At 39.1% G+C, this 24,000-nt stretch overlaps 1 protein-coding gene across 7 annotated transcripts in view; it reads left to right on the top strand.

The window, feature by feature from the left end:
* LOC132137490 (neurexin-2-like) overlaps positions 1 to 24,000 on the top strand; it is a 430,743-nt gene that overhangs the window by 108,525 nt on the left and 298,218 nt on the right. For all 7 annotated transcript variants that reach the window (XM_059547511.1, XM_059547513.1, XM_059547509.1 and 4 more), the window contains one exon: positions 16,360 to 16,377. In XM_059547511.1, coding sequence (XP_059403494.1) covers positions 16,360 to 16,377 — 18 coding nt within the window. The remainder of the gene's footprint in view (positions 1 to 16,359; positions 16,378 to 24,000) is intronic.

The raw sequence follows: 24,000 nt of genomic DNA, 5'->3' as shown, positions 1-24,000 counted from the left end.
AAAATATCTGACCGCTGCAGGAACAAAAGTCCTTCTCAATCGCTCACTGGAGCACCGAGGCATAATTAAACGCTCGCTGAAAGAGCTTCTGAGTCCATTAAAAACACTATATAGTGGATGGCCTTCAAAAAACATAACAATTTTTAATTTCGACCTCATCCTCTTCTCCACAATGACCTCAAGTGAGTCTGGGATAAGACCAATAACCGAACCAGCTCTCTTGATCATCTTATTTATCCTATTTTTATCATCAACAGATAAGCTGCCCCCCCAGCAAAGGACAGCATAAAAAAAGAACACTAGCCAAGATCCCCTGATAGAAAACATCTAAAAGCTTTGTACTAATGTTAAAAGATCTGAGTTTTCTCAAAAAGAAAAGTCTTGACTGAACCTTCTTTATTAAAACATTAGTATTCTCTTTCTAATTTAATTTTTCATCCAAATGGACACCTAGAAATGTATATGACTGAACAATTTCAATCGGCTGACCATTAATTGTGACTGGGAGGACCTTCTCCTTTTTCTTTCTAAAATCAATCACAAGTTCTTTAGTCTTCCCTATATTTAGTTTTAGAAAGTTTGACACCAGCTAGAAAAAGACTTGACCTCCCTTCTATAAGCAAGGTCATCACCCTGATTAAGTAGACCTACTAAAGCAGTGTCGTCAGAGAATTTTTGTACCAGACAGGATGACTGACTGTGCCTATAGTCCGCAGTGTAAAGTGTAAATAAAAAGGGAGATAGAACTGTGCCCTGAGGTGCTCCAGTATTAGTTAAAATAATGTCAGAACAAACAAACTGTGGTCGTAATAACAGATAATCTAAAATCCAGGCAATAGTTGAATTATGCAATTTAAAATTAATTAATTTGTTAGCTAAAATACTGTATGTGGCTGTATAGTATTAAAAGCACTCGAAATATCAAAAAAGCATGATTCTAACAGAACTAGCAGTAGTTTCGAGATGACTGTAAATATTATGTAACATAAATAATAGTGCATCATCTACCCCCACTTCCTTCCTATATGCAAATTGCAAGGGATCCTGAAAAACAGACACCTGCCTAGTCAGATGATCAAGTACAGCCCTCTCAAAACATTTCATAATGTGTGATGTCAGAGCTATAGGCCTCAGATTAGCAAGACTATTTGACACCTTGGCTTTTTTAGGAATAGGAATAAGGCAAGATGTTTTCCACATAACCGGTATTTTAGCAGAGGACAGAGACAAAGAAAACAGTGAATGAAGGACAGAGCATAGCTGATCAGCACACACTTTTAAAGTACGTGGATGTACACCATCGGGACCTTCTGCCTTGTTAGGTTTAATACGCCTTAACTGCTGACGAACCTCTTCCATACTAAGATTACTAGCTGAACTACAGTCCTCAGAACTGCTCTGCCTTAGATTAGAGAGGACATTCTCATGTACAGAAGAGAAATCGTCAGAGATACTGTCCAAGTCACTGTCTCCATCAAAAAACACAGACCAGTCGGTGCATTCAAAACACCCCTTTAGTGCTTCACAAGCATCATCTGACCAGACGCGCACAGTCTTTGTCGTAATCGGCTGTTTACGTATCACCGTTGAACATTTGGAAGTCAAGTTTATCAAATTATGGTCTGATTTACCCAGTGGAGGAAGCAATTTAGCAACATAGCCATCCTCAACATTTGTATAAAACAAGTCAATAGTGTTATCACCCCTCGTAGGACACGTCACCATTTGTTTAAAAGATGGTAAGGTGGTGGAGAGAGTGCAGTGATTAAAATCCCCGTTCACAATAACCAGCGCATCTGGAGAAGAGCGCTGTAAGTCATGCGTGATTCTCGAAATTGTCTCAATGGCACAATTCCCATTTCCTGATGGTGGGATATACACCACCATGACAATAACATGGGAGAACTCCCTGGGTAGGTAGTAAGGTCTACAACTCACTGCAATGAGCTCAATATTCGGGTCACAGACTCTTTCTTTTACCGTAACATGTTGAGTATGGCACCAGCGGTTGTTCACATACAGACAGACACCTCCACCTTGCTTTTTACCCGTACTTGCTTGAGCTCTGTCCATCCTGTGAAGTGTAAAGCCTTCCATCTCCACATGAGAATCAGGTATCCTATCAGACAGCCACGTCTCAGAAAGACAGAGTAAACTGGTCTGCCGAAACGTGCGTTTGAACTTCAAACAAGCTGTTAATTCATCCGCCTTGTTGACGAGAGAGCGGACATTCCCCATAGTATCCGAGGGTAAGACAGGTTTGTATCCCCGCTGACGGTTTCTGACTCGGACACCTCCTCTGCTGCCTCTCTTCCTAACTTTTGCCCTGGGCTTGATTTCTGATAGATTAACATCAGGATCTGATAGACTTGATGCTGTAAACCGCAACTGTAGAAGCTCATGTCGGCTGTACGCTATGACAGGCAGGCCCGGCTCTTTCATCACGTGGAATGTTTGTGCAACTTTCCAAACAATCAATATCCACAGCCACAGAAGGCAAACAAGTGTACGATTATTAAGTGCAACCATAATCATGTCGTCAGGGATCGCTCACGCTAATAATCCAGAGTTAAGATACTTCCAAAAACAAAAAACTTAAAACCACATAAAACACAGACGCTCACACGCACAGTGGTGGCAGTTATATGGACTGTTATATCATCTGTATTTTACTCAAGAATTTGACTGTGTATTATATGCAGGGATGTAATTCAGTTAACATTATGCTCAATAATAATAACACAAACTGAATAGTTTTTCATAGAAATCTTAAATGATTACACACATTTTAGTCAGTGGTTTTAGGGGTTTGTACATCTGAGGTATTTAATATGAGCGAGCGAGCGATGGTGGCCAAAAGTCAGTAAGATTATATAATGTTTCTGAAAAATGTCTCTCCTGTTCACCAAGGCTGCATTTATTTAAGCAAAAATACTGTAAAAACAGTGAAATATTATATCAGTGTAAATCATCTGTTTTCTGTGTGAATCTGTGTTAAAGTGTAATGTATTTCTGTGATGCTCCGCTGTATTTTCAGCATCATTCCTCCAGTCTTCAGTGTCACATGATCTTCAGAAATCAGAATAATATGATGATTTACTGCTCAAGAAACATTTCTGATTATTATCAATGTTGAAAACACATTTTCAATGTGTATCATATGTGTGTGTGTGTATAAATTGACATATATAAGCGGATGGCTCTCATTACAGTAATTTATATTCAGGGCCCTATCATACACCTGTTGCAATGCAACACAAGGCACAGCACAAGTGTGTTTGCTAGTCTCAGTCCGGCACGTTCATATTTTCCATACCAACCAGCACCACCTCGTTTAATTAGCAAATGCATTTGCGCCCATTTGTGTGCCCAGGGGCGTGCTGGTCTAAAAAAGAGGTGTGTTCAGGTGCATTACTGGTGCAATGCTATTTTAAGGAGCAGAAAATAGACTGCGCCATAGACCAACTCAAACCTGGTCTAAAGTCTAAAGTCATTGGCGCAATATTGTTTTGTTATTTATAAAGAGCGCTAGAAAATGCTCCTCTGGGCGGTCCACAGTGTGCGTTGAGTTTGCTTATTACACACAGGGATGCACATCACACAAACATGCCAAATATTAAAAACAAAAGGATTACAGTGTAAAAGAATATTATTGTGTAGGCTACATAAATATAAAAATGTAATAACGGATAGTCATTGCGTGTATTAAAATTAGGCTACCTATTTGCAAATCAGCCTATTACTACTATAATGACGAATGAAATTGGCGAATTAATTGAACAATCGTGCCAATACACACACATATATTAACTGACTGATCGTGCGGAGCGGATAGAGTTGGCCAGATCCAACTAAAATTTCGATTGGATTGTAAGGGGGTGGTTTATTCCTTTTGTAATCCGAGTGAGAGGACATGTAAACACTTGATCAGATTGAAAACCGAAACTGGAAAACACTGCGCATGTGCAGTGATGTAGAAATAGTGTAATGACGTATGAACGAGCTGTTCTTCAAGTGTCCCATCATTATAAAACTCCCATTTCACTCAGCATCTGTGAAGAGGAGCAGGACAACGCCCCATCAGAGTCCTTGTTTAAGACTCTCATCAACGACTGCTTGTCCCGTAGATTATCTGCTCCCATGCTTTAACTTCACGCACGAGCAGATCTGTTTCTTCGCTTGAGAAGCGTTCAGCTTTTCCGGCAACAAATTCCGCCGTGTAAATAGCGATGGACATGCCCTCAGTGCACCCTCGCCGTGAGCTTTACACTTTGTGTTTAGATCGTTAAAATAGGGCCCTCAGTTTGATTATCTAAGTTTAAAATGAAATCATTAGATACATCATTAGGTGTGTTTACATGGACACTTTTTTGCTTCCATCGGAATGAATTCATTCTGATTGATGAATCTGAACATAGTGTTTACATGAACACTAAATAAAGTGATCGGGCTGATCTTCGTGTTTATATGTCACAAGCTTCTGATCAGATTTAATCTTTGCACACACTGCATGAATATATAGTTTCCGGCTGCTGTTGCATACTGTTTTAAGAAGCACATGTGATATTTATCTCATTTTGGTCTAATTAGGTGACGACCTAAAACAATAAAATAAATTGGAGTAAAAGTGCCCCTTCCTGCACCCAAAACCAGCAGTCGTTGGTGAGAGTCTTAAACAAGGACTCTGATGGGGCGTTGTCCTGCTCCTCTTCACAGATGCTGAGTGAAATGGGAGTTTTATAATGATGGGACACTTGAAGAACAGCTCGTTCATACGTCATTACACTATTTCTACATCACTGCACATGCGCAGTGTTTTCCAGTTTCGGTTTTCAATCTGATCAAGTGTTTACATGTCCTCTCACTCGGATTACAAAAGGAATAAACCACCCCCTTACAATCCAATCGAAATTTTAGTTGGATCTGGCCAACTCTATCCGATTGATGTGTTTACATGTGTGTGTTTTTCTGATTGTGCTTCTAGTCCTATTACGATCGGATTGGTAGGGTCCATGTAAATGCAGCTATCTTCCATTTAAAGAAATGGCCTGTTAGTGGCAGATCTGCAGTGTTTGATGTGAAGTTCAGGCTGATGTTGATCTTGTTATTAGTATGGTATCAGATGTAATGGTGTGTCAGCGGGATGCAGAGCAAACTCTCATCAGTTACATGAATATGAGAAAACCTCTCACCTGAGAGCAGTGCTCATCAGCATCCTGTCACGTGATCACATCCTCACCAATCACGTGTGACACAGTGACACGCTAAAGACAGAAACCAGAGGAATCCAGCAGAAATCATTTTCACATGCATGTAATGTGGTGTCATCCAAACGTTAAAGGTGTTCAGACACTTCCTAACTTAAAAACATCTGAATGTCGTTCGTTAGATCAGGGGTTTTTGGGCAATGTGATTTTCACAATGTGGAAAATGTGGCCAGAATCACAGAAGTTATTATAACATAATTTACTGTAATGTTAAAGAATTTATCATATTATTTATTGAATTAATCAGAAGTAGTTGCTGTACACTCAATCCAATGTTGTTATGAAAGAGTTTCTGTGAATATGAAAGTACATAAATCTGCCATCTGCATATTATCTGTACTCAAATGAACTCAACTATACATTATTAGTTTATTAAAATGTTATTAAAATATTAAATATCAAATATTAGATCTCAGACTTCTGGAGGGTATGTAGATTCATAATAGTGAGAGGAAGTAGGTGGGTGCTGAACCTGTGGCTGTTCTATATGCAAGCATCAGTGTCTTGAACTTGATGCGAGCTGCAACCGGGAGCCAGTGCAAGGAGATAAAGAGAGGTGTGACATGGGCTCTTTTGGGCTCGTTGAAGACCAGCCGTGCTGCTGCATTCTGGGTCCTATTCTAAAATACCAACTGTAGTAAGCTTGGGAACATTTTCTCCCCTGTGAAGGGCCCCTGGCCCCAAAATATTTGAGGTGTATGTGTGTATGTTTGTGTGTTAGTGTGTTTGTCCAGCTTCTCTCTCTCTCTCTCTCTCTCTCTCTCTCTGTTTCAGTCGGTCTGTAATTGTCTGGTTATGTTGAACACACGTCTCTCTCTGTCTCTCTTTCTCCAGGCATCTTTCAGCATCACTGAGGAGTTTGATTAGCTCGGTCTCTGCTCAAATTGCTGTCCATATGCAAACGACTGTGTTATAACCAGCAGAGCAAATGATTAGATCTGTATTTCAGCACATTAATAACAGTCCTCAAATTAGATGCTCAGGCAACATCCGCAGAAATCAGCTTTCCTCCGAGCGGCCTGATATCTGCAGCACAAACAATCACCAGAATGAAAATCAGGACAGAGATGTAGATGACTCTGAATCCTATTACTGTAGTTCTGTAGGGCAGGATTATTCAGACTAAACCATCATCTACAACAACAGAAAACTTTGTTACTTTAAATCAAAGAAAATGTAAACAATCCTTATTTCAGTTAGTCGCCAAATCTAAAACTGAAATAAAAAATTATAACAATTATGTATTTAAAAACAACAACATAAAAACGAGAAAAACACACAAGTGAAAAGTACTAAAACCTTAACAAAATTAAAAAGTTCCAAGAAAATATGCAAATCAAATCTGATTTAAAATGGTAAGAAGCTCTCTAACAGTGTCAGTGAGATGTGTGACAGAAGCAGTAGATGACACGCGAGCCATTTCTGCGCCTGTGTGTGAACCGGTTCCTGTCTGTCGCTCCTGTTTTTAGGGTGTTTAGAGTCTGACAGACAGACCAGTCTGATAATTACAGTCTGACATGACGGCCCGCCGCTGCTGACACCCACCTCCATTTTCTCCAGCGCAAATTGCTTTCTGATCTGAAATTGAAAAGCATTTTCTCACATCGGCATGGAAAGCGACACATTTAATGAAACGGCATCCAGAGATTTAGCTGCTGACAGAAAATAGTGTGTGTTCTCTGTAAGAGAGATGCGTGACATTTATCTTACACTCTGACACTTGACCAGAAATATAAAATAGTCTGTAAACAACCTGTCCATCCTTTGGGAAAAACTCTCCTATCTCAGAAATTACCCTGAAAATAATAAGACATTGCCCTGAGACAGAAGGACGGACGGCTGTCCGGCGCTGAGATGAGAGCCGGCAGACGCTTGGAGTGTGTGTTGTTGTGTGCAGGGGATTATGGGAATTAAGCGTGGACACTCTCAGCATCCAGAGGTGGGATTAACACCTGGAGCGGATCAGGAAAAGCAGAAACACATGTGGTCAGTCACACATTAGAGGCCAACAGGGTCAGTCAGGGGCAGCTTGTGCTTATGGGCCCTGTTTGAAACTGTGTGAATAGCACAAATAAATAAATAGAACAAAGTTACAAATTAAACAAGGTGGTTTTCTGTTCTTTTTTTTCTTTTTTTTTTCAAGGTTTTATGTGTTCAAGTACAGAAACTGAATAATTAAATGTAAAGTAGCATTGTAGTCTTCACTGTATACATTAAATATAGATTAATTCTTGTTAAAACTACAGAGTAATTCAGTAAAGAGCAGTACATGATTTTCTCTCTGTATTTTCTTGGATTAACATTAAGAACACTGACAGCAGCTGGTAAAATAGGCGTGGACACTTTAAAAGGCAATCCAAAATAATCCAATAATTTTTTCTCAACTGTTTACATAAACTAAGTTTTTTTTAGGGATGCTTGCCAAGATGAATATCAATTCAGTGTTCGCGGGCTGTGAGATGTGGCTTTATGTGTGCACACAGAACACAGCGCACCAGTGTTGAATTAAGCATTTCACGTCTGTTTGTGTTTGTACGCTTAAACTGGCGAGGTGTTTTGTTCCAAGTCCTGTAGCCTGTTTTATTTCATATTAAAGTGCGAATGAAACTACGAGCATGTGTGTCATCTGTGCCACAGCTCTTAAAGTAATAGCAGCCAAATAACCTAATAACCCGGCAGCTGTGATGTCTGTTCATCAAAGAACAAAAGGGAAAAAAAAGGAAATCAATAACTTCAGTGGCTTTAAGGATTTATTTTATTTAATAAAAGGACAATTACATAAAGACATCCGTAGTGTTGGTATCAGTGATATTTGCCTTTGTTGCAAAAAAAAAGAAAAAAGATGCCATTAAACACCCCCCCCCCCCCCACCATACACACATATGTTCAATATATTTGTATTTATATTAACAATTACCCTATGTATTTTCACATATCAAATGGTATCACTATATACATGAGAAGCAGTGACAAAATCATTTGCGCTCTCTCTCTTTGCTGTAAGGTACATCTTTTCTTTCTCAGTGTTGCCGTGGTGATGGTAACCGTGCCATCATTCCTCCAGCTTGCCTGTCACGGTTACCAGGCAACAGACTTCTCTCCTGGCAACAGTTGTAGAGTTATGCTGAAGGTACTGAAGTGCAATTCAAAGAAGCTCAACTCAACTGATGCATTCTGGGAAATGAAGTGTTTTTCCACCTTGATTCACAAAAGTTTATTCATTAAATTATATAATATAGAGACATATTATTATTAATATTAATAATAATAATGATAATAAAAATCAAGACTTTAAGTCTTATGAACACCACTCTTTCTAGTATTTTTTTAAATAAAAATATCAATAAATTAATGAATTTCAATTCATCTTAATTCTATTTCCTTACAATCAAGTCCAGATCACAGTTCTTCATCCTATTTGTCAAGGTTCAGGAGGTGTTGATGATGATGATGATGAAGGTGAAGCGTCTGGATGTGTTCAGATCAGAGTCTATGTTTGTCTCAGGGTTTTGATGACGTGGATTCTGAGCACAGACCTGCTGCAGACCTTTGACAGATGACGCAGGTGTCCAGTGTGTTTTATTCCAGAGTACAGAAATAATACAGCAAAGTGTGTGCACTAATACCAGTCAATAGACCAGAAACAACAGTGTGTCAGTGTCATGGCGATATTTTGTCTTAAAACTGACATTGCAATATTTTGTAATATACAAAACACAGTAATTTTCACTAGCTGACTTGAAGATTTTTATTTTGAAAGAATGAATCTTTTGAGTGCTGTTGGGGTTATTCTGCTGATGAGTGCATCTGCATAGAAAAATAATAATAATAATAATAATAATAAATAGACGGACAGAACAATTTGGCTAAATAAATCATACTTAGAATATTCATACTTGGCTTTACTTTTTACAAAAACCATCTCACACCTCTTTCAGTAACTATTTGTGTTTTATATGACAATATAGTAATACATATCATGATTTTATTTTAATTATTATTTAATACAAAATAAACTAAGTATACAAAATATACTGTAGCAATGCTGTAGAATAAAAAAAAAGAGTAAAATTATTAACCATTTATATCTTCATTTTTTTTAAACAGTAAACACTCAAGCTTTTATTTTGATGATCTGCTGCTGCTGTTTTGAGAGTTTGGCTTGTGGTCTCATGTTCACAGGAAATGTACCAGGATAAAAACTTCATGTTTTTTTTTTCTTCAAATGATGATGGTAATATAGGTTTAATAGCCTTAATTTAGCATTCCCATCTCAAAGATTGCTGTAGTGTTTGATGCTGTTTGAGTGCATTCATTGTGCTTCAAGAGGAACATCTGTAGAACTGAGACATCAAGTGAACCATCAGACGATACACTGAAAACTGCAGTAAATGAGCAAACCTAACCATTAAATCCAGTGCTGGACGATGAGCTGCCTGGTCTGTGTGATGAGTTTGTGCTGAAACGCAGTTTGTCTGGACTCATGACCTTCAGTAACCAGAGCAAATAGCAGTCTGTATAATCCAGTGCAGATCTGTAGTGTGTGTTATATGACCCATCAGTCATCCTCTCACCTGTTGAGCACTATTATGAGCATTATTTACAGTCCTCAAAATACTCTCCAGCCTTTGTTGAAGAGGTCACAAAAAATGTTATCAATGATTTCCTCAGAGTTTGGCTGTTTTGCTATTGCAGGGGATTTTAATATTCACATAGATAATGTAAAAAACAAAACTAGAAAAGAAATAATAACGGTTCTAAACGCGTTTGACTTGATTCAGCATGTGCATGGACCCACACACAAAGGTGGACACACTCTAGACTTAATCATCAGTAGGGGTCTAAACATTTCATCCATTGTTATTAAGGACATAGCACTATCTGATCACTTCTGTATTTTCTTTGATATATTGATCTCTGCTACCACTGAACCTAGATCGGTCTCTGTCAGAAGGAGATGCATTAACGAGAACACAGGTGTACTATTTATGGAGGCTATATCTTTAACACCAAGCATTTCTGCAGACTCTGTTGATACTCTCCTTGATTCCTTTAACTCAAAAGTTAAGAATGTTATTGATGATATTGCTCCAATAATAGTTAGTAAGAAAAGAAACAGACAGAAATCAGTTTGGAGAAGATCAACAGCAGTTCAGACTATGAAAAGACAATGCAGAAAAGCAGAGCGGATGTGGAGGAAGACAAAACTTGAAATTCACTATAGCATCTACAAAGACAGCCTTCATGCTTTCAATGTGAAACTAGCCACAGCTAGACAGAATTTCTTCTCAAACCTTATAAACAGTAACTTAAATAACACTCGTACTCTTTTTGCCACTGTTGAGAGACTGACAACCCCCCCAAGTCAGATTCCCAGTGAAATGCTATCAGACAGCAAATGCAATGAGTTTGCATCCTTCTTTTCTGAGAAGATCATCAATATCAGGAAGGCGATTAGCACATCCTCAAGTAATGCAGAGGACAGACAGATTCAACCACAATATCAAAAAGAAGATACTATGTCTGTTTTAAAAAAATCGATAGCAAAAGAAATAGTACAGCACCTTAAATCGTCAACCTGCTATCTTGACACACTTCCCAAATATTTTTTCAAAAGTGTGCTAAACTGTTTAGAAAGCAGATCTCTTAGAACTGGTGAAAGCCTCACTTCTTTCTTGGTCTCTTCTTGATAACACCATTTTGAGGAATTATAGACCAATTTCAAATCTTCCTTTTATAGACAAGATTATTGGAAAGGTAGTTTTTAATCAGCTGAAAAAATACTTAAGCACAAATTAATACCTGGACGAATTCTGAGTATGGGTCACCATACTTGGCTAAATGTCACGTCACTTTCACTTTTTTTTTTCATTAAGATAATAAATGATATTAGCTTAAATTCAGATTCTGGTATTACTAGATCCAAGTGCTGCATTTGACACTGTTGATACTTCTATAGAGACTGGAAAACTGGGTTAGGCTTTTTGGGATGGTACTCAATTGGTTCAGGTCATACTTAGAAGGGAGAGGTTATTATGCGAGTCTAGGAGAGCATAAGTCTAAGTGGACGTCCATGACATGTGGAGTCCCACAAGGCTCAATTCTCGCACCGCTCTTGTTTAGTCTTTATATCCTACCACTAAGTCAAATAATGAGAAAGAACCTAATTGCCTATCACAGCTATGCTGATGATACCCAGATTTACCTAGCCTTATCTCCAAATGACTACAGCCCCATTGACTCCCTCTGCCAATGCATTGATGAAATTAATAGTTGGATGTGCCAGAACTTTCTTCAGTTAAACAAGGAAAAAACTGAAGTCATTGCATTTGGAAACAAAGATGAAGTTCTCAAGGAAAGAACTTCAATCTTGTTTTGACCTCACTGATGGGAGTGCTTTTGAAGCTGCTTCCAAATCTGTTCGATCTGGACGAGCTCACAGGAAGTGTAACATCTTATATCAGTTTCTGTGAGGATATCTGTATTCCTACCAGGACTCATCTAACTTACAACAATGACAAACCGTGGTTCACTGCAAAACAAAGAAGATGCTTACAGGAAGGGGGGCAATGTCTTGTATAAACAGGCTATACACACTGGAAAAGGAGATCAGAGTGGCAAAGAGGAATTATTCTGGAAAAATAAGGACACTTCCAGCGACTCCGCATCAGTGTGGAAAAGCCTGAAGGAGATCACTAATTACAAGACACCATCCCCCAGCACTGTGGAGAATCAACAACTGGCAGATGATCTGAATGAGTTTTACTGCAGGTTTGAAAGAACACCAATCACCTGCCCTGAACACCTCTCCAATCAAGCACTCTCACCATTCACACCTCCTGCAACCCCTCTCTTCCTCACACCTGCAATTCAGATCAGCGAAGAGGAGATGTGCCAGGTCTTCCGGAAGCAGAAAAGGAAAAAAGCACCAGGCCCAGATTGTGTTACACCAGCCTGTCTGAAATCCTGTGCTGACCAGCTGGCCCCCATCTTCACAAAGATCTTCAACAGATCGCTGGAGCTGTGCGAAGTCCCTTCATGCTTCAAACACTCCACCATCATCCCCATCCCAACAAAAATCAAAAATTACAGGGCTAAATGACTACAGGTCATACATACAGGTCTAACATCTGTGGTCATAAAGTCATTTGAAAAACTGGTGCTGGCCCACCTGAAGGACATTACTGGACCCTTACTGGAACGTCTTCAGTTTGGCTACAGAGCAAACAGGTCTGTGGACGATGCAGTAAACATTAGACTGCATTATGTTCTGCAACATCTAGACAGACCAGGGATTTATGTGAGGATCCTGTTTGTGGAATTTAGCTCGGCCTTTAACACTATCATCCCAAACCTTCTCCTGCCCAAACTAACTCAGCTCTCCGTGCCCACCTCCGTCTGTCAGTGGATCAACAGCTTCCTGACAGACAGGCAGCAGCTAGCACCCATATATCCAGCACCGGAGCTCCCCAGGGCTGCGTTCTCTCTCTCCCCACTGCTCTTCTCCCTGTACACTAATGATTGCATGTCTAAAGACCCCTCTGTCAAGCTCCTGAAGTTTGCAGATGACACCACACTCATCGGCCTCATTCAGGACGGTGACGAGTCTGCTTACAGACAGGAGGTTAAAGAGCTGGCTGTCTGGTGCAGTCTCAACAACCTGGAGCTTAACACGCTCAAAACAGTGGAGATGATCGTGGACTTCAGGAGAAACCCCCCTGCACTCCCCCCACTCACCATCATGAACAGCACTGTGACTGCAGTGGAGTCATTCAGGTTCCTGGGCACCACTATCTCTCAGGACCTGAAGTGGGACATTCACATTGACTCCATTGTGAAAAAGGCCCAGCAGAGGTTGTACTTTCTTCGCCAGCTGAGGAAATTCAACCTAGCACAAGAGCTGCTAAAACAGTTCTACTCCTCCATCATCGAATCCATCCTCTGCACTTCAGTAACTGTCTGGTTCAGCTCAGCTACCAAATCTTACTACAGAGGATAGTCCAGACTGCAGAGCGAATTATCGGTACAACCCTCCCATCTATTCAAGAACTGTACTTATCCAGAGTGAGCAAAAGGGCTGTTAAAATCACTCTGGACCCCTCACATCCAGCACACTCCCTCTTTGAACTGTTGCCATCTGGTCGACGCTACAGAGCTCTGAGCACCAGAAACAACCAGACACAGGAACAGTTTCTTCCCCCATGCAATCCATCTAATGAACTCCTGATAATAACTGTAGAACACACTACACTATTTTTACACACAAACACTCATTTATCTAGCACACATACTTATTCTAGATTTCAAATTTGCACATAAAATACCTGTACATACAAAACTGCTTATTGTACTATTGTACTCATTTTGTTGCACTGCGGAAGCTTCTGTCACAAAAACAAATTCCTCATATGTGTAAACATACCTGGCAATAAAGCTCATTCTGATTCTGATTCTGATAGGAAACTAATGCAGGAAGTTCCTACCTAACCTCGGTCAGGTGAATTAGGTAGGTGAAGATAAGGCAGATGTTAAACCCCCAAAGGAAATGAGTAGATACTCAAGTATCACTCTAATCTAGATGAAAGCTCTGAAGCCTCGTCTGAATCACATCACTTATCTTGCCCTCTGACCCTCGATTCCTTCTACCCGCAGGCGGGGGAGGGGTGCAGGCCATGATCCCTTCTGATCCTCAGATCGAGAAGGGCCAGGACTCCTTGGTTGTACGGGAACAGACCTGGACCTTCGTGGAACAAAGGATTTGAAGGCCGCTGAGCACACCTTCACCTCCCTGAACTTCTCAACCACTGTCTTGACAGAGGTATCAAAGTTTAAAAGGCGAGATGTATCCAAAAAGACTTGCAAAAAGAAAGAGAAAGAGAAGAGAAAATGCTTCCCCCATGGAGTGATAGCATGGCAGATTCTCTTTAACAGGTGCCATCTTCTCATAATCATTCTCACGCATCCCCTCGATGTTGGCATAACTAGTATGCTGGAATCTATGGATGTGGATGAGAATGTTGTTGTTTTTTATTTTATAAAAAAAAATCAACCCGGAGTGCAGCATAAACAAAAGGAAATTACTGATAGGGAGAAATTTCCCATCAGATCCTTTCCATGTTCTCACCGGGACGCAACACGAAGCATGCATTAAGCTCCTGGATCGATCCTGGACACTCGCTAGATTACCGCAGAAAGTGGAAATCTGCTGCCGCGAATGCATCGCTATTCCCACTAGAGGTGAATGCACTCATGCAAATGTTGTCTACAAATTGAGGTAAATGGTGCAATGCTCACATCCCCTCAGTAGTCTCGCGAATGCATCACAATGAGCGCAGCAGAGCGCATTCAACTCCCTCGAGAGCTGAACGCTTGAGCTTGCTCTTCACTACACAAACACACACACACCCACAGTATGCGAGCCTTGTGAACTGCAAGTATCAGAGCAAAGCCTCTGGTGAGAAACATGCACTCCTAAATGATGTACGCTTCAAACAAAATAGTAAATGAAGACGAAGAAGAGAATGACGTGTTCTCCCGGTGCCTATTTATACTATAGTCGCACCGCTAGTGATGTCATAGGCTGTCGCTGGCGTGTTGTTGTTGGTGTTTTTCAACGTATGCGGGAAGTCATGGCCTAGCGGTTAGAGAGTTTGACTCCTAACCCTAGGGTTGTGGGTTCGAAACTCGGGCCGGCAATACCACGACTTAGGTGCCCTTGAGCAAGGCATCGAACCCCCAACTGCTCCCTGGGCGCCGCAGCATAAATGGCTGCCCACTGCTCCGGGTGTGTGCTCACAGTGTGTGTGTGTGTTTTCACTGCTCTGTGTGCGTGCACTTTGAATGGGTTAAATGCAGAGCACGAATTCTGAGTATGGGTCACCATACTTGGCTGTATGTCATGTCACGTCACTTCAGACACAGGTCATAACGAGGCGTTCCCCATAGTGACCGCTAGAGGACACAGTTCGAAGATCCCTTATAAGGGAGTGTAAAACTTATCAAGAGCAATATTTGAAGGGGTCACAAATAAAAGTGTGTGTGTGTGTATGCACGAGTCTGTGTGGGTGACTGCGAGAATGCGTGTGTGTCTGTGAGAGAGAGAGATGGTCTTTTGCTGCTGTTTCTCATTTTTTCTCAGTAGTGGTTTTACTGGCCGTGTCTCTGTTTGTTTGTTACAGCATTTAATATGCAAATATATTTTCACTGTTACAGTGTTAATTGACTGTTTCCAGATTTTTTACTAATGTATGTGAAGAAACAAACCTACTAAACACTGAGGAACACCTTGTGAAGTCATGAGTGTCCTCCGGCTGCTGTCGTTAGAGTCATTCCATGACATTCATGAGGCCCTCCATTTGTTTTATTGTGTTTGTGTGTGTAGTTATGTCTTCACCTGCTCCACCGTGTGTGTGTGTGTGTGTGTGAGTGTGTGTGTGTGTGTGTGTGTGTGTGTCGGATGGATCCAGACAGTGTTGTTCTGCTGAGTGTTCAGTTTTTGTCAGTATGATGGCTGGATTTGTATCACTGGTATCAGTTCTGCACACAAATGTTATAATGGCAGCTTGTTACTTACACTTGTGGATGAAATATGAATTTGTTGAAATGAGTTTTTTAATTCCTTGAATTGTACTTCATTGTATTTATTTATTAGTTTGTGTTTTTTGTATGTTTGTTTGCCCGGCCATGAATATTTGTAGAGATGAAATCCATGCCTTTACTTTATTTTATTTTCAGCCATGTCCTGAATATTGACCGAAATGAGATCCAGTGTTTTGTTGACTGTATTCATGTATTTACTGTTTAATGTCAATCTGCTTTGACCTTGATTGTCTTTTAATCACATAAAACTACGAGTAATGTTGATGTAATAGGCTGAAAATTGTGTTACTTATTAATAAACAACAATATTATTAATAAACAAACCTGTTCTCTAATATGAGCAGTGAATGTTTTCAGATGATTGTAAGAGTTGATGGATGAGCATGAGCACTAAACCCTCTCTCTTTCTCTTTCTCTCTCTCTTTCTCTCTCTCTCTCTCTCTCTCTCTCTCTCTCTCTCTCTCTCTCTCTCTCTCCCCCCCTCTGTCTGTAGGAGACTCGTCTCTAGTCGGTGAGTACAGCATGTTTCTTCTCTTCTGCTGATCTTTATAAAGATGTCATGAACCACTGAAGGTTGTGAGCGTGACATTCATGTCAAACCACATTATTTTTCTCTTTCTGTTGATGATGCTCAGTATTGGGAAGGTTACTTTGAAAATGTAATAGGTTACAGATTACAAGTTACCTTATTTAAAATGTAATAGTAGTGTAACCTTTTCAATTACTTTAAGTAATGTAACTGATTACTTTTGATTACTTTTTGATTACTTTCAACAGTTTTCACTATTTTTTATGTTAATTCATTAACATAAATAAATTAATTAACTGTTAATCATTTTCAAACATTTACACCATGCAGGGCTAACCTTACAGTAGTGCTCAGCACTGTCAGACTTTCACCATCCTTCACTTGAATTAAGATGATCAAATATGAACACATCCACCACAAAATCAGACTTTAGTACTGCCTTTTACTTTGAGATTGATCTGAAGTTCAGTGCAGATTTAAAATCATAAGAAATTGTTTACTGATACTGTTTTTGAAACCAAATCTTTGCATAAGTACAGATAACACTGCATCTAACAAAGGTTTGGGGAAAAAATGTTAATTAAAAAATAATAATAATTAAAAGCATATACATAGACTCAGATACGATTATCTAATAACCATTGTGTCCTATTCTTGTGAACTAAACTTCTGAAACATTGGTGTCTTTTGAAACATTGCGGTCTCTTTGTATGATGATAGTTTTCTCAAAATACGTCAAATGCTCATGAAGTGACTCAGAGCAGTTCTAGAGATTATGTTTATGTGTTCGTGTACATTAAAACACTGATAGCTTCAGTAGGGCTCTGTGTAGTAATCAAACCGCATGTCTGTGCCATTCATTTCCACGAGGGGCCAACTCAGAAAACAATTTAGACCGGGAAATCTCACACTCATACAAACAAACATTTACATCCCTATTTTTTGTATGGACCTGACATAAAAAAGATTTAAATCCTTAGGTTGGGGACATGCAAAATAATTAAGTTCTCTCCTGAACTGCACCTTCACTTCCCCTTTTCTTTTCAGTGCCCCAATATCCATCTCTCTCATGACTTTAATACTCAAGATTTAACAAAACTATACTTTCTAAATTGTCTACTTGTCAAAATTAGTACATCACTACAATATCTTTACAGAAGAATCATAATACTGTACATGAGTCATGTTTTTCTCATGAGCATGTCAAATTAACCATGCTTTTATTATATATATGTTTTTGACAAATGGATTACCATATTTATTTTTAAGTCAATTTAATTGTAAATTAATGTTTAATTTGTGGTTACCATGGTTTAATCTAATCAAGATTTGAGTCATACACACACTCAGAAAAAAAATAAAAGGGGGACAAATGAAACGTATATATGTCCATATTATACATATATGTAAAAGAATATGCATTTCGGAGTTGGGACAAATAATTTCAAATTTGGAAAGCGCTGTGTTTGAATGTCAGTCTAGTTGGAGCAGGTGGTTGTTTGGTAATAGTACAGGCATGAGCTGCTCTGTATCTGCCTCTCTCCAGAGCCAGCCTGTGCTCTCTGAGTCTCTACCTCCACAGGTTTTTCTCACTTTACATTTTTACATCATTTTTACATAATTTTACACTGTATGTGCTATGTCTGATTTGTAAATCACTTTGGCCAATGTCTGTTGTTTTTGAACATTCTATATAAATAAAACGTTTTGTCCATGAATGGTTTGGTTGGCTGGATTCTGTGGATGAGGGTGTCAATGAACTGAGGCTGGTTATTGTTAGTCGTGTTAGCCTGATCAGTCTGTTTGTGGAGCTCAAGGTTTTTAAAGGGGTTGTGAACCGAGAAGCCAAAATACCCTTGATCTTTTGACATGTAAGAGACTATAAAAACATAAAGTTTAAGAACGCAAAACTTTCTCATTAGTCTAAAAACAACTTAAATTGAAGGCAATCTGCCAAAACAACATTTTTGGAATTTGCCACTTTATGACGTAATAGTGTGAATAAGCACCGCCTCCGCAGAAGAAGCTTCTACCTCTGGAGCTACACAGGCAGTTCTACATGACTGCCTGTTTAGCCCCGCCCGCTGATTCTACATCGCCCCCTGTTTAGCCCCGCCCGCTGATTCTACATCGCCCCCTGTTTAGCCCCGCCCACCGATTCTACATCGCCCCCTGTTTAGCCCCGCCCGCTGATTCTACATCGCCCCCTGTTTAGCCCCGCCCACCGATTCTACATCGCCCCCTGTTTAGCCCCGCCCACCGATTCTACATCGCCCCCTGTTTAGCCCCGCCCACCGATTCTACATCGCCCCCTGTTTAGCCCCGCCCACTGATTCTACATCGCCCCCTGTTAAGCCCCGCCCACCGATTACACTGTTTAGTTTATGTTTTTGCTCTTTTCTTAATGTGGATTAATAATGGCTGTTGGCCTAATGCTGCCCTTCATGCATAATCAGGTGTGTTTCTCTGTACTCTAAGGATGCTTTTACAAAACTCTGTATGCAGGGCTTCAGTTGGGTTTAGGCTATATAGTGATTTATAGTATAGGCATATAGTGCTGGTGGCTGTACTCTCTCTCTCTCTCTCTCTCTCCGTCTCTATATTCATAATGGCGGCTGTTTGAGACTGTATTGGTTTCAATCAATCATACTCTGCTTAGATCTGAATGTGTTGACAGCTGCACTTCTGTTGCCTTTCACTGAAGACATATGAGACAGAGAAAAGAAATGACTGGAGACTTTTGACTTTCACACTGTGTTATTGACCATGTTCAGCTAAATATCTCACACACACACACACATACACACACACACACACACACACACACACACGGCTGATGTTTTATTTAAGTCGCGGCAGATCAGGAGGTGTTTTTAAAGTAGCAATTCTTTAAGAGATCATGAAATCAGAATCTAGTGTCTTTGCTGTCTCAGGTTCTTTATGTCACATTACTTTTGAAGATCTGCTAAAAATGCACTGCATTCACACTCTAGCAGTGTTGGGAAGGCTGTTTTGGGTTACAGTAATTTAATTGAATTTAATTTAATAGGTTACAGATGACAAATCACTGTATTTAAAATGTAATAAGTAGTGTTACTATTTAATTTACTTTATTCAATTAATGTAACCAATTCCATTTTGCTTACTTTTCTAAATTTCTCATTATTCATTTTCAAACATGTAAAGCAGGCAGGTTTAACCTTACAGTAGAACTCAACTCTGATTACTATCAGACTTTCTAACCCTTCATCACTTGAATTAAGATTATAATAATTGAATTTAAATCACAGCCACTAGAAAACCACACTTTAGCACCTCTTTTTACTCTGAGATCATTCTGAGGTTAACTATAGATTTAAAATCATAACAAGAAATAGTTTAAAAGCTATAATAACTCTTTCTGAAATCAAATCTTTGCATATTTACATCAGGAAACACTGGCATCTAGCAATGCTTTGGGAAACAGTTACTTTAAAAATGAACGCATATACATAATTCTAAATAGGAATTAAATCAGTTATCAAATAAACGTGTCCTAGACTTTGTCCTAAATATTGTGTCATATTTTAGAGCAGTCAATTACATTTTGGAAAGAAATCAGTCATATCTGTATGTGTGTGTGAAAATATTCAGATGCAGTCGCCAGCCTTTAATCATTTACATTTGTTCTGTAATTCAATTACATAATTGCATTAGATGTAATCCACCGCATGCAGGAACTGAGTTCACATGCAGATTACATTTAAAAAATATAAAAGTAAATAACTTTTTGCATTTTTGTATTTGTGTGTGTGTGTGTATGTGTATGTATGTATATATATATATATATATATATATATATATATATATATATATATATATACATATATATATAAGCATGTTAAATTACAATTACACTTTCAACACTTTTTGTACACTTTCTTTTCCAGATTAAGAAAAAAAAAAAAAACTACAATGTATGTTATGTTTTGAACACATGAAAAATAATCCAGGTTTCCTCTGATCTTTGCATGATTGCATGTTTATCTTGATTTCATAATAAAAGTATCAATGGCTCTCACGAATTTGCTGCATACTTGTTACAAATTAATGAATAACTTCCTTCTTTTGATTATAAAAACTTGTTAATAATAAGTAGTTTGTCAAGATTAATTTCGATGAATTGACTTATCACCTATGTTTTTTAATAATACATTTTAGCGAATGAGCATGTAAAAACATGCGACTGCTGTCGTGAGTGTGATAAAAGGCTTCGGTCTGTGGAGGGTCTCGTCAACTCTCACTGCTGAGCTGCTGAAAATCCAGTGCAATGAGAAAAGATGGAGGCTTGTTGAGCAAATCCTCGCCGCCGCCGTCTCCTCCTCGTGTGGGATTTCAGAGGCACTCCAGAGGAATTATGGGAGATGTAGTCCATGGAAGTAAAGCGGCTTATCCGCCATACTCCTGACCAAACGCGCTAAGCCTGAGAGATAAAGAGACAGACAGAGAGGCACAGAGACGCATGCGGATGTTATCTGGAAAAGTGAGGCCTGGGAATACACTGAAATACTGCAGTCCTGTCAGAAAGAGTGTCTTTATTTAGAGCTTGGAGCAGGAGCTGCTCACATTAATGCTGGACGGCAGGTTCCTCATCTGTAGCTCTGTGCAATCCACAGACAGAGCCCTACCTAGACAGCATTCTGAGCGGCAGACTCATTTTAATCAGATTCTGCATGAGCAGCGTGTTTACAGTCTATGACTGCAGATGTTGTGTGTGGATCGTGACAGAATGACGTCTGTCCTTCATCAGGAGTGTCTGATTCACCACATGATTCAGAATCAAGCCGTCATTAAAACAGCCCCTGCGGCGTGTGTGTGTGTGTGTGAGTGTGTGGTTTGTGAACTGATTTGTCCTCAGAAATAAGCTAAATCTGAAAAAATAGTTTCCCTAAATGACATATGTAGTAGTAACAGTAGAAGTATGTGTGTGTGTTGTTGGCCAATTGCTTCAAGAGTGTGTGTGTGTGTGTATTCCTGCCAGCTTTGCCTTCAGAAATCCTTCCTCACAGAATCTAATTAAAATGAGAAAGAGTTGCAGTGATATACAGCGGACACACACACACACACACACACACACACACACATGCTTGCTAATGTTCTCAGCCAGTAAACTGAGTGGGAGATTTTAACTATGTTGAGCAGATTAAATGTGTCCGCACGCAGTCGCTCTGGATGTTTAGCACCTTGTAAACGTGCACTGAATCATGAGAGATGAGCTGAACCACCTGCCATTGTGTCCAAACATTATTCTCTTTTTATTTTTATTTTATTTTGTGTGCCCTTATTGGTTAAAAGGGCTCAAAAATCTGCCAAATCTTGTTTGTGTTAGTCTAGTGATGTCTGTGAGCATCGGATTAGGGGTCAGAGGTCGAGTTAGGAGTTAATATGCTTAACCTTGACTCACTGATAACAAACATGATTGTGTTTAAGTTCAAGTTCTTTACTGGCATGACATTTGTGTTACAGTATTGCCAAAGGATTTTAGTAGTGTACAATACAGAATATGATTACACCATCAAAGTAAAAAAAGAAGACAAAAAAGTGTAATACATAAGATAAAATAAATGAATAAATACAGCAAAATAAAAATTATAACATCAGACAGTATTTCTAATATAAGTAATAATAAATACAATTATTTACAATGAAGAATTGTAATAAATAGTAAGAATTGCCAGTTTGACTGCGATCTCATCCTCTCTGAGTATACGTATAGAGTGATCCAGAGAAAAAAATGAACAATTCAGTGCTTCAGATTGAGCTCTTTTTTTCTAGCAGGCATTGCTAGAACAGCCTCTGTTTACCCTTAGAATGTTTTTTGCAAATTCCAAATTTTCAAACTTTATTACTGTTCCCCAAATTTCACTCCTATACAGTAGAATTGGTTCAATGATGGCATGATATAATTCAGTCCATGTTCTAATTGGTAGTTTTAATTGGCCAAACCATGTTTTAATGGCATAAAATGCCCTCCGTGCCTTCTCATTGAGGGTCTTGACGGCCAGACCCAGGTAAGTGCAGCTGCTGCTGTGCTCCAGGACTTCTCCTCTGTAACTGAACTGATATCTGCTTCCCTGAGACCTGGCCTTCTTCTGGAACACCATGACTCTGGTTTTGTCCACTCCTCACAGTACTGTTCCAGCAGGGCCAGGCTGTGCTGGAGACCCCCGGCTGTGGGAGACAGCAGAACCACACAGCAAAATCCCCAGTGTTAATTTAACACTCTGAGTGTGGACTCATATAAACACTGAAGCAGTGTTAAAAGTAACACTGAAGCAGAGTTGAAGTTAATGAGATAATTAAGAAGTTAATTGAGTTATGATTGACCATTATTGAAGACACCTGATGTTAACAAGCAGAATCACCAAACAAGAAAATCACAATTTGTGTGTCACCATTATAGTGGTCAGTGTTTGCTTTAGTTGGGATCTTGGCTTGTGGCTTTTTACTTTTGTTTTTAAAATTTGTTTGGTAAGTCAAGAGCAAAAGTCATTGGGTGGTAACGATTATGTTTTAATGTAATTGTTGTTTGACCTGAGTTACTGAACTAATTTACAGTGTTTTCTCTAAATAAAACTTCCTTTTTTGATTGTAACAGCTTTGATTCCACAATGAAAGCATCTGCATTTTCTGTACATTTTGTAGCCATCTCTTGCAAGTGTTTCTGATTTTTTTTTTAATTAAACTTTTGATTTTAGGCACACAAAGATAACAAGAATCAGCGTATGAATCTCAACAACGGTGACAAACAGCATATCCAGATAAACCGATCTACTCTAAACATCACAAAACTAGATACTAAAAATTCACATAAAAACAGCAAAAATAAATTATAGTTAGAATAAAAAGTTAAAAAGACAGTTCAGCTCATAATTTATTCATGCCGCAATGCATGATGGGAGCCATGGATGTGTTTTTATTGGCTACAACATGCTTTTTTGATGGTCACCGTTGTTGTGATGCTTACGCTGATTCTTGATGTCTGTGTGTCTAAACTAAAGAATTTTTTCTTTATGTAGAACTAACTTTTAAAAGCATGTCAAATTATGCCAAAAATGCTGGATTGCTATCTTTTTTTCCACTTAATTTATGTATACAGTAAAGGAACCTGAACTCAGGCATTCAGGTCACTCCATGACTATTAGCTCAAACCACAATCAATAGCACACATGATTGCCTTTGCTCTGGTCTGTATGTTATAATTCAGTTACCACAGCCCACAAAGTCTAAAGTAAATAACTGAAGGTTCAAAATCCCAACTAAAGCAAACACTGACCACTACAATGGTGACACACAAATTGTGATTTTCTTGTTTGGTGATTCTGCTTGTTAACATCAGGTGTCTTCAATAATGGTAAATCATAACTCCATTAACTTCTTAATTATCTCATTAACTTCAACTCTGCTTCAGTGTTACTTTTAACACTGCTTCGGTGTTTATATGAGTCCACACTCAGAGTGTTAAATTAACACTGGGGATTTTGCTGTGCAGGTCGTCCGCATACAGCAGCGTTTCCCTCTTTCTCTCTCTCTCTCTCCCTCTCCCTCTCTCTCTCTCTCTCTCTT

Source organism: Carassius carassius, unplaced genomic scaffold (assembly GCF_963082965.1).
Source record: "Carassius carassius unplaced genomic scaffold, fCarCar2.1 SCAFFOLD_64, whole genome shotgun sequence".
Lineage (NCBI taxonomy): Eukaryota > Metazoa > Chordata > Actinopteri > Cypriniformes > Cyprinidae > Carassius > Carassius carassius.
This window is presented reverse-complemented; position numbering and strand designations above follow the sequence as displayed.